Raw genomic sequence first — 12,579 nt, forward strand, 5'->3', positions numbered from 1 at the left:
GTACCTTCAGTGCAAAACTAAAGAAGCAAATGTCTTGGTGGGTCATGTTAGAGTAGATGTCTTGGTGGGTCATTGAGATAGGTGTTGAGGTGTTAGTTGGGTTGGGGGAGTTTGGGAGCAATGATCGGGGGGGAGGTGTGGGACGGGACCTTGGTGGGGGGGGGGTATGGGGGATGTGGGATGGAGCCCCTCGGCTGGGGCTCAGGAGAGGGACGGTGCATTGTTAGAGCCCATAACGAGCTTCTCTCTCCAACCCTGCAATTCAATCTGCCATCCAGATGCCTGGGCTCACACAGCTCCAGCCTAGCAGGGAGCGCACACACACATCAATTACTCCTCCCAGCCCAAAGAAAGGAGCCCGAGGAACAAGAGGAGGAAGGCCATTTGACGGCAAAGAGAGAGACGAGGATGAGAAGGATGGAAAGAGACAGGAAGGGAGGGAGGATGACACTTGGCTCTGTTCCCTTCTTCCTCTTTATCTCCACACCCCCCCTTCTCTCCCTTTCTGATATTTACCTCCTATTGTGTGCCTCCGAGCACAGGTGCAAAGAGACTTCCGGAAAAGGACTGTGGGCCTTTTACTGAAAGGCTGGAGAGTGGAGTGGCATTTAATAGTCTGGAGCTTCTCGAAGACTACTGGGAATGTTGGTCAGTACTGAGGATGGAGCAGCAAGTAACAATTATTTCTAAGATCGATTAATCCGCTGGCTATTATTTGATTTCAGTGTCTAAGAAAAGCAGTATATGTTCAGCCATTTCCAATAGAGGCCATTTCTCTTAGAGATGACACAATACCACGTTTAATTTTCCGATAGTTACCGAAACCTTGAGTATTAGTTGAGATTAGCTATTTTTAATTGAAGCACTTCACTTAAGATGAGCATCTAAAAGGCGGCCAATGTGCTCAAATTACTCAAGCACTCCACAACATAGTGGAAAACTGATATGGCAAAAATATATCACTGTACTTCAAAATATTTTTATGATAAACACTAAGCATCATGAATTTTTGTTTTTGTAAAGGTCTGATAAGTTGGAACAGCCAATAAAAGAAACAGCAAAAAAATACTGCTGAATTTGAACACAATCCTATTTTATTTTTCACTTACAGAACGAAATCCAGTTGAACAGGACAAATTATGCTCTCTTTGCAATGAAACATGCAGTCTTTCAGTGTTTAAGTACTGACGATGTCCATGATATGTTCAAAAAGCACTTTATGTAATCATGGATCCACTGAGACTTCTCTCCTGATACCAATACTTGAATACCAATATTTTATCTTATATATATATATATATATATATATATATAAATAAAATATGCTGCTATAACTAACGAGTCCATTACAAAACATGATTTTTTTATTGATTTTTTTTGACAATTTTATTGACATTTTGGTAATAAAGCATTTTTAAAATAAACTTAATGTTTGCAAAGAAACACTCGTTTCATCTCAAAGTTTGACTGTAATGTAATCACTCAATTATTAGCCATATGTAGAACATTCAGTTCCATTAATAAAAACACTGAGCAAGAACTTGATGTGTATCACATTTTGGAATTGCACTTTTCCCATTTCAACTGTATCTAAGAAACAGTATCAATAGTGGATCAGTCACATCTGGCCAACATCTGATTTGTTGTCCCTACCAGTGCCGATCCCAATTCAGCATATCAGATCAGTGCATTATGTTATGTAACAAATTATGATGATAATGATAAATAGTGATATTGCATTGACTATTTTCTAACCTCAAGTGTGAGTGGTGCTGTTTCAGGCTAGATTTGTTACAGGACTTTTTTTTTTTCCTTCCAATATCCAAACAGCCCTATACTGATCCCAAGTATACCCTCAACACTTACTGTAGTCTAGCGTAATCTGTCATCTGAATGATTATTGGCATCATATGAACATCACTTTTAAGCAAACATATCAATGTTATAAAATACTAATTAACTAATTAGTTCTAACTGAGTCCACTGATACACCATAACCAACCATTCTGGATGAATAGTTTTTGCAGTAGGTCTACACAGGATGTCTAGCTCATTTTCAGTAACATCTGAAAATCTGTCTGGTCACCCATTTCTTGGTCACTTTCCAAGAGTTTGAGGCACTGTAACCTGCATGGATGACTGTCACCTGGGCCCATTAAACCTCCCCACCTTCAGAGTGGTAGCTGGGTCAGCGTAGAAAGCTCTAGAAAGCCGCCCTGGGGCAGCAAAGACTTAAAGCTGTGATAAATCCAGCAGCATGGGTCTTTAAATGGAAATGATGCCCAAAATAGTCTTTGCTTTATCCCTCAATACGCCACAGTTAGTTCTGTCCTGGCAATCTAATTGAGAGGGATTCGATGAACATCAGTATTGGGAGATAGTGAAACTCTGAGACTCTTTTTTGGGGGGTTTTAAAAATCAACCTTTTACACCTCCAATCAAGCAAAAGCTACTATCATACAGATCCCTTAATACAAATATCTTATTTCATGCAATATAAATAAACAGTGTCATTATTGTTTCATGAGACTGAGGCCTCACACCTCCAACTGTAGCACACTAGTTGTATTATCTCACAGTATAGCACTCCCTGTATTACAGCTAACTAGTCAAATCAAGTCAAAGTTTATTTATATAGCCCTTTTTATAACAGGCTTTGTCAAAAAGCAGCTTTACAGAAAAATCCAGGTCCGAACCCCCATGAGCATTGCTAGTGGCAAGGAAAAACTCCCTAAAAACAAGAGGAAGAAACCTTGAGAGGAACCAAGACTCAAAAGGGGACCCCATCCTCCTTTGGTTGACACCAGACAGCAAAAAGGAAAAACAGGTGAAGCAATGGTTATAATTAAATAGTTTGAGTCTGTGCAGCAGCAGTATCCTCAGAAAGGTCAGTTCATACAGGTAAAGATTACCATTGGACAGACATTGGACTATAGCTACAGGCCAGCTGTTAGGACGCCAAAGGAAACCGTAATCATCTCAGTATCGGCAGTTGTTTAGACGTGGCTGAAGTTTCTAAGCAAATTTGATTACTCATTTATTGTTATAATTTACTCATTACCACTGGGCAGCTGTGCCAAAATGTTTGTATTTTATTCTTTCTACTGCATATGTAACCCTACAAGACAAAAACAGATGTCATGTAACACCATAATGCTAATCTAGACAGATTTTGTCCCAATTTTTACATTGTGAAATTGTTTAATATTTATGTATTGGTATCAGCCTCGGGAAGGTATGTACACAAAAAACATCGGGTTTTCAGCAACAGACCAAAATTACACACACACACACACACACACACACACACACACACACACACCCCAACCCCAAACACAAATGCAACTATATCCACATTCTTTTTGATATGTATTTAGACTGGAAATCTCAGGAAGCCTGAGAGCGCTCCTCTCTGTAAGCACTGTTTATTTACATTGTAAGTCATCCTAATAACCTCACAAATACTTCTGTCCACCAACAAAGACAGTGAAAAGGAGCAAGAGCACAGAAGTGCACACACACGCAGCCCCCTGAAACTGCTGTTTTCATCTCCACAGGGTTCCAAACCACAGTTCCTTTCATTTTGTCTGAGGTCTGACTAGGAGAAATGTGGTCCCTTGTGTACACACCCTGAGAAACAGTGTAAAGCCTGGGGGCTTCTGTGGTAGGCCATGCTGACCACGATTCCCAAACTTGTCAGCAAGTTTGCTACACTTTGGTAAAGAGGTTTCTTTATTTTCTTTGTTTTTCAACACAATTTACTGAAGATAACCGATGTCTCACCCACTAACTAGAGGCCTTAAGAGAAATGACAGAAGCTAAAAGATCCCTTTATTTGTAATAATCATATATGATGACGACATGAGGGGGGCGTTGGGGGTAGAGGCGATGGTACACAAATCTAATAAGAGACTTTCACATGCAGCCAGTGACATCATCCGTTACATGAGCCTCCGTGGCAGCCTTACCACGAGATGCCCTGTGGAGTCAGCCTACTAATTATAATCACGTTTTCCCGGAAAATAAATCGTTAGCATTACCGTTAGCATGTAGTCAGGTTCAAACGAGACCACCTCAGAGCACGGATATGAGGAGCAGCATCTGAGGAACAACTGAAGAAGGATCTGAAGAAGAACTCCTTCCTTTATCCTGAAGGTGTAATACTCAAAACGCTGCACAAACCAGAAACCCACAGAAACACACAACATGGTGTCCCTACATAAAGCGTTTGAAGTTCAAGACCCTATAAATCATTCAAATACAGTGTCAACAACCACCGGTTATTTGCATATTAAAGCACCACCCCAGGAATCTGACCCAGGCACGGCCTTATTTTATTGATCCCAGGCTCCAGCAGCTCTGAGCTCTAAGGAATGCCCCAGTAATCGCTCACTTAGACAGAGAGGGGGAGGAGGGGTGGGGAGGGTGTGCCAGGCACCTGTTTCATTAGTGCCTCACATCTTTTCTCTCCAGTCTCCGCAAGCTCGTTATGCAAATTTCCACCGCTGTCAGGATACATTAGCAATGCCGGACGGCTGGCTTGTCAGCTGTGTTAATTGCTGTAGGTGCCTTTCTTTAGAAGGTAACCTCGAGACTATTTGTTCCTTCCGTTCTAGAGATTGTATGGAGCTGCAACTTTTTCCAGGACTGGTGTAAACATCACCTACACCTGCATGGATCTGGATCCCAAATCAAGGTCAAAACCATAACTGCCAAACCATAAAAAGGGATGGCCATGAATAAGCCGCCCAAGGACATTCCCGAGAGTTGAATGCGGCAGTGATGCTGAAGAATCCCACTTTGCTGCAGAAGATCCTTGGCAAACTGGTGTTGGTGGAATGCATTCTCAATCTCAATCGACTGACTTATTTGATTGCTCGCCTAATCATTGTGATTCATTTCAGGCTGTACTTTCATATTATTAAGCTGTACTTCGTACTTTACCCCAGTCAGAGCCACCAAAGTTTCATCTGTACAAGCGCACATCCCTCTTTTAAGGCACAACCAAACTCTGCTGCCCCCTACACTTCCTGTATTGTACTGCATTCTGTCACAATAGCCAAAAGTATCATCTTGGAGTACTATAAAGCTTTTATTTCTATGTAAATAAAAGCACTTCAACTTTTCCTTATTCAGCATGACTAACGACTAACCAACTTTGTTTGTTTTTCTTTCTCAGAGTGTAAACCCAGAATGCTTAGCATAAGGAGCAACATCCAAGCAGAAGAACTTGAGGAAGCTGCTCACTTCCTCCAGCTTTCCTCTGAGCGCTCATATATAACCTAAATAAATAGCTTAGATGAGTTCTTATCACAGGTCTTCCACCCTGTTCCAGGAGTGTTCCCCTCCTGTGGCCCATAATCATAATCAACTACATCTGATCCAGCTAAACAAGGTCTTTGGGAGGTTCGGCATAACAGCACAAGGTGTGTTTGATTAGAATCTCTCTCAACTAAAACTCCGCAGGAGACTCGATCTCCAGAAGCAAGTCCAGAGAAACCAGGCTTAAATGACAGCTTTTGTAAATAAACATTTAGGTCATTGTCCTCGACTCAGTGATCCCTGGTTGTTGATGTTCAGGGAGGTTGTAAGACGCTGGATGTAACTTATACTTTAATCACAGTTTTACAGCTTCATTCAGCAACATAAGTGAATATTACACTAAAGATATGCTTCAAAAGAGTGTCTGCACATTTTTTGGATTAGATTTATTTAATCGTAAACTTGCTCAGTTGAAACAAGTAAGTCTTTAACCTCACTGCAAGTTAGACAACAGCTAATTAATATAAAGTATACCATGAAAAACTATAAAGTGCATGTTTACAATGAGTGACGGGACCTCAGGGACTAAATCACAAATGGAGTCAATGACATCATTTAGGCCTAGTCATGCTGAATGGTCTGAGTATACCATGCATGTAAACAGTATTTTGCCATGACATCCACATTAACTGCAAGAGGTAGAGAAAGGATATGCTACAATACTGATACCAGTCATCAGTGCAAGGCTTGGCTGCTCACTCCTTCCTAAACAGACTGAAGCTCCTGGATAAGTGATGGCTGAACCAGCCTTCTCTATCTGTGTCTAAGGTGGCTGAGGATTAGATTATATTCGGATTTCAGCAAAAACCATGGAAATGATTAGTTCAGCCAAAGGTGTGAGAGAAGGAGGAAGAACTGGAGGGAGTCAGTCAAGCCCCTGGTGCATCTTCCTTCACATCAGAGGATCCCACTCCCTAGAGGAATCTCATTTCCATCCCTTAGGAGATGAAGGATGGAGAACTCCATGAGTAGGTGCTTAGGGAGACTGGGGGGAAGGGTGGATTGTCTATGGTGATCTCAAAGAGGCTCTCATTTCTTGAACCATCAGTGTATTAACTGTAGGGTTTTGTTTTTTTTTTAATAGGACTATGTAAACACGATTTTCATCTTCTTAATAATCTTCCTACAAGCTGTGCATACATATGCAAGTCTGTTTTGAGAGGACAATAAACACTGCATATTGAAAGGGTCTTGTTCTTCTAAGGTTTCCAAGGTTTGGCCAGTTGTTTTCACTGCAAAACTGGTATTTGATGCTCACCAAAGGCCTGAGGACCTGTGAAACTCATACTGCACACACATACAGACATTAATGTCTTACATTTCGTCCATTTAAAATGCAGCACTGAGGCTAACAAGCTAAAAACAAAAGCAACTCAAAGCTAAGTGTGCTACTCCTCCTATATTCAATCCCAAACCTCCAAACCTCTAGAGCCAGTCCACCACAGCTGAACACACCAAGTTCATACAAACAACAACCCCAACACCGTCCCCATTCCTGAGGCACAAAGAACTTTGTACCCAAAGTCATTGTTGAATTTGGCCAAGCAGAGCTTTAAAACCAAGCCAAGGCCTGTTTTAGGCGCAGACTGTGCGGCTGAGTTTGACTTTGGTCCCAAGGCGCTGACCCCAAAGCTAGCGTTAGTTTCCAAATCCAAGGGAACGTCCATACCTCAGAAAACAGACAAAGGGTGTCCACAAAGAGCTTCAGGAGAGCAGGCTGAGCTACAATAAAGAGGCTTTTTTGTCGTAAAGTGGAGCAACTTACCGTGGGTCGGTTCTGAGGAAACATTGTTTGTGGGTGACGGTTCGTCGTGTTTCAGCGCTCTTCTCCTTCTTCCAGTGTTGTTGTTGTAGCTGTTTTCTGAGGCTGCTGCTGCAGTAAAGAGAGAGTTTGAGCCTATTGTGGATCTCAGAAGTGCATTTGGCCTCGTTTCAGTGGAAGGCTAAAGCTAGCTAGTCTCGGCTCGCCTCATTCCCACCTCAAGACTCCCTTTGTTCTGGTTTATCGCCAACCCCACAGGAAAGAAAGAGGAGAGCGGAGCAACAATATGTAGCTCTAAGATGCTCCCAGTCTCGGTTTCGACTCTTGCTTCACGTCGGAACTTCGAAGAAGAGGAGAAAAAGCAGGCGCTCGGCTCTCAGCGCTTTCCCCCCACCGCCCTGATATGTTTTGCAGTCAAAAATGAAGAAGAAGAGGAAGAATGGGGGGGTAAAACAGAGAGGCGGCTAGGCTAGTTATCGAGCTCCCGAGGCGGACACGACACTCAACGCAGCCGCCGCAGCCTCTTTTGTCTCGCCCGCTGTCCCAGTCCTTTCACACAGCCTTCCTTTCCCCTTCTCTTCTCTCTCTCTCTCTCCCCCTCTCCTTCCTTTGCTGAACCTCCACTGCTTTTCAATGGGACATTTCAAGTTCTTTTCTTGTGAGAAATCCCTCCCGCAGCGTGTGTGTGTGGAGGAGGGGGTTTCTGCCAATCTAAATGCTCAATTTTTCACTATAGCAATTGTGCATTAAAAAATCCCAAACGCACATTTTTAGCGTTGAACGTTTATTTTTTTTTCAAAAGTTAGCAACTGCCGCCATATAAGATCCTAAAAAAGTGATTTGCTCTTTATTAAATTTAACAGCTTTCCTTTTGTTTTTGTTTCTTGCGATAACTCTTTTTTCGATGTTGGTCAATTACATATACGCTCCGCTCCAAAAACGCCTCTATAGGTTTTGTGTCCCCTTTGGATTTTCACATTTTCTACACGGGAACGTGTAGAATTTCAATAGAAAACCGGGCGCAGTGGAATTGTTCAATGATTGAATGAAATCTCCACGTGGGGTTTGACCCAGCCACAATCAACATTCGAAGCAGGCAGCCAATCGGAGCTCGGCGCACCCACGTGGGGTGTACCTCGCCGCGAGCTGATTGGTCCGCGTTGCTACTACGGTCCCCAGAAACGTCAATCAAGCGCACACCAACGGCCGAGAACACATTTAACTCTTTCGCTGCACGCGCAGCAGATCGAATCTGATTGCTTTGTGACGCAAAAAGACGCGTTGTTTTTTTAATTGTTTGAACTCGCGTCTGGCATATTTGCAAGTCGAGCACCACGGGGCTGTTTTCTGAGTTGCTACGGGTTGTTTTGTCTCCTAACCCAGTTTCCCAGGCAGTGTTATTAAGACATTTCAGATGTCAGTAGTTCTGGAATCAGGAGCTCTCTATTGAGCACAGGAACTTGGATCTCTTCAACCTGATCTGAGATCAGATTCCTCTCAATTCATGATGGCCATCGTCACAAAAACTCGAGATCAGCACCCCCACTCCCACTCCTGAGGTGGTCTGTGAATGCACAAGTGCGTGAGTATGATGTAAACGTACACCGATCATCTATAGCATTAAAACTACACTCATTGCTCCACTGACCATATAGGAGCACTTTGTAGTTCTACAATCACAGACTGTAGTCCATCTTTCTCTGCTTACCTTGTTAGCTCCCTTTCACACTGTTCTTCAGTGTGGTTCCCCACAGGCCCAACACAGAGCAGGTATTATTTGGGTGTATATGCTGCATGTTCTACATCCTTTAATAACTCATTTACTGTATAAGAGCTGCAATATTTGCATTGAATCTTCCACTGTGTATTGTCCTTGACAATCCCTGAGGAAACCTCGCCAAATTCCCTCTTTTTGATGAAGGATGCATACAATGTTTGCCTATTTTCAATGAATCATTTATGCTGTTGCAACATATGAGCTAAACTGTCCCTTGCTGCAGAGAAAAAAATGTCCTGCCAACATTTATTGGTATTCCGGGGCACGATGCCTTCAGCTGAGGCCATAATTAGAGACAGATATTGAAAAAAAGTCATTTTCTCACTATAGAGATCCCAACCTGCCCAAGGTGCTGTGGATAAAAAAGGAAGGAGGAGGAAACGGAGGGGGAGAGAATGTGGAGGAAGAAGCAGAAAGGAGGGATATGGTTAAAAAAGAGACAGAAATGGAGAGGCTACAGGAGGAGGAGGAGGAGGAGGAGGAGGGGATTATTGCCTTTTTTTTTCTATGAATTTTAATGCCAAGAGTCGGTCTTTTCCTTCCAGCTTCTGGGATCGCATTTATTAGAACGAGTCATAAGCAAGGCAGTGTATTACTGCATAGGGGTTCATGTCAGATGCTGATGGTGTGGCGGCTGCAGTGTATGTGTATGTGTGTGTGTGTGTGTGTGTGTGTGTGTGTTGATGTAATGGTAATGGTGTGATTATAAAGCGTGATAAGTAACGGCCTATTTTGAGTCCGTTTTTAATAAAGGCATAACCATTTCAATACAATATTGAAAGATTGAAAAATGATTGCTCTGAATAGCCTATCAAAATGTAAAACTTTATCACCGACCCACCCCTATGTGTCTTCTGAGGGTCAGTGGCCAGAAATGGACATCTAAATGCATCCTGTCTATTTTTGTACTATGTACAGCTTTTATAAGCTCAGAATTATTAACTTACTGCTACTTTGCAGGCTTTTATTTTGAAATAAAATTTGTATTCAAGTCAATCTGTCCAGTCTTTTACATTGAAATAAACAAGGACACACAGTGAAGCACTGCTAATATGAAGCATCAGAAGCTATTTGAGTGCTAATGGTGCCCCCTTGTGGAGAACTCTAAACGTGCCCAATGTGAGCGAGTGAATTACAAGCCAGATCCGTGAGGTGCCCGATCAGGAGTGATTATATATTCAGCATGACGTGACAGCACGGGCGAAAGCAAAATACATGCAGTCTAAGTCAAGAGTACATACTCTGCGTATGTCTGTGCATCGGTCATAAATTATATGTAAAATAACAGTTTCTATTAAATTATTTATTCATGCTATTCAACTGCAGTTGTGAATTTGGCCTAAAAAGTGAGACCTCATTTGTAGCCGAGGCCAAAAGAGGGTCGGAATGCCTGTTCATTTCAGCACTTTATTAGTTATACATGTAGTTATTATTATTATATGCATATCACTGCTCTCAGAACAAAACCTTTTATCTCTGTTTTTGTCATTTTTTAGTTCTTTGGCACAGTTTGAAAATGCATGTTGCTCTTTACATTGTGTGTAAATTTCATGATGAATGGACCATTACAAATGGCCCAAAATGAGGAAAAAAGTCTGGTTGACCTGCATTAAAAGTAAAGTAGGTTTTTACCTTCTCCAGTAAAGTTACCATTTTGGAGATACAAGGTTTGTTCCGACATCAGTGCTAAGCAAAAGAAGCACCGGTAATTCTGATTGGAATAAAATGAATCCAGTACATGAGGATTCAGAGAAAAAATGATTTTGAAACCTCTGCTTTGAACACAAGAGTTCCAAAAGCACTGAATCCCTTAATATTATCTCACTCGGTTCTACCATCATCTTAAAAAAAATAAGTATTTATTTTGACGACTCTGCACTGCATATCATTCGAGCTCAGTATAATCAAGACATTTTAACACATATAACATAGACAATTAAACCAAATCCTGACCTCAGAACTGAACATCATATCAAACCTGAAAATGTATATCGTTACACCCCCTGAAGGTCTAGTAGTAAATGGGATTTCTATCATTTGGACGCTTGAAAAGAGTGACATCCGCTGTGCTTTTCCTCCCTCTGAGTAAAGGGGGGGTTACATTTTCTTGGTGAAACTGTCTTAATCACACAGATGAGGACGGTGTTCATGCCATTAATTTCTATATTTGGTTCCCTGGTGTAAATGCTATCTGTATCCTGGACCGACCCATGAAGAACAGCTCACACGTCTCCGAGCAAAGAAACGTGTTAAAATGTGGATGACACAAATCACAGCACACTGCAGATCACATCATGAGGAGAATCAGAGCACAAATCTTTATTTAATCCACAACAAAAGATGCAAAAAAGTCTCCATCATCAAACACTAGCTAGCTTGCTTTCTCTCTCTCTCTCTCTCTCTCTCTCTCTCTCTCTCTCTCTCTCTCTCTCTCTCTCTCTCGCCCTTTACAGACTCAGTCTCATGTCAGTGCAGAGACGGTGGGCTGATTTATTGGATTCTCCTCCCCTGGGAGCCCCCTCCACGCCCCCATACCCCCTCCCTTCTTCAGCCCTCCCCTCCTCCCACCCTCCCTTATCCCCCCCACTCCTCTCTCTGCTCTCCCCAGGGGAGCTGGGGGGTAATGACCCACATCAGCGCTACACACACACATACATACACACACACATACAATCAAACACATTTGTACCCACAGGCATGTGCAACTGGGAACACAGGAATTCCACTTCTCCATCATTAGCCCACCTTACTGACCATCATAGCGAGACCACCTCATCACTCACAGCACACATTCACTACAAATATCCCAATGATTTAATAATAAAACACGGCCACAACAGCTCTGAATACAGAGCACCTAACAGCGTTAATGACTTTCTGTCTTTCTTTCTTTCTTTGTTTCTTTGATCCTTCTTTCTATAACTTACATTTAGTCATTTAACAGACTCCCTTTTTTCTCCATTCTTGCTTTATCTCTTATTCCTTTGATTCTTCTTTCGTTCTTTTCTTTTGTTCTTTCTTCCTTTTTTTCCCCATTTCTTACTTTTTTCCTATTTATTCTTTGTTTGTCTTCCTTCTGTCTTTCTTTCTTACTTACTTTCTTTCTTTATTTCTTTCATTCTCTATTCCTTCCTTCCTTCCCTTTTCTTTCTTTGCCATTCCTCCCTTTATTTCTTTTCTTTCTTTGCTCCTTTCTTCTCTTTTTTTCCTTTTTTCTTTAGTTTTTCTTTTATTCTCACTTTCTTTCTTGCTTGCTTGCTTGCCTCCTCTTTCTTCATCCCTCCTTCATTCTTTTTTTTCTTTCTTCATTCCTTTAATCTTTTCCTTTCTTTACACCTTTTTGTTTCTTTCTTTATTTCTTCATCTGTTCCTTCTCCCTTCCTTTTGTCTTTCTATCTTTTTCCTTTTTCTTTCTCCTTTTCCTCTTTTCTTTCTTTTTTCCCTTTTTCTTTTTATTTTCCCTTTTCTTTCTTTCTTTCTTTCTGTCTTTCTTCATTCCTTTTTTCTTCCTCCCATTCTTTCCTCCTTTCTTTCTTTGTCCCTTCCTTCCATTCTCCTTTCTTTCTTCACCCCTCCTTCCTTCTTTCTTTTCTTTCTTCACTCCTTCTTCCTTTCTGTCTTTCTCCTTGTTCTTCTTTCTTCTTCTGTCCTTTCTTTTTTCTTTGTGCCCCTTTTTTCTTTCTTTCTTTCTTTTTCATGCACACCCACAGAACACAAG

At 41.6% G+C, this 12,579-nt stretch overlaps 1 protein-coding gene across 1 annotated transcript in view; it reads right to left on the reverse strand.

Annotated features, from left to right (window-relative positions):
- tle2a (TLE family member 2, transcriptional corepressor a) overlaps positions 1-8,027 on the reverse strand; it is a 55,613-nt gene extending 47,586 nt beyond the window's left edge. The window contains exon 1 of the mRNA XM_036586343.1: positions 7,088-8,027. Coding sequence (XP_036442236.1) covers positions 7,088-7,111 — 24 coding nt within the window. The 5' untranslated portion in view covers positions 7,112-8,027. The remainder of the gene's footprint in view (positions 1-7,087) is intronic.
- Between the last annotated feature and the right edge of the window lie 4,552 nt (positions 8,028-12,579).

Source organism: Colossoma macropomum, unplaced genomic scaffold (assembly GCF_904425465.1).
Source record: "Colossoma macropomum unplaced genomic scaffold, Colossoma_macropomum, whole genome shotgun sequence".
Lineage (NCBI taxonomy): Eukaryota > Metazoa > Chordata > Actinopteri > Characiformes > Serrasalmidae > Colossoma > Colossoma macropomum.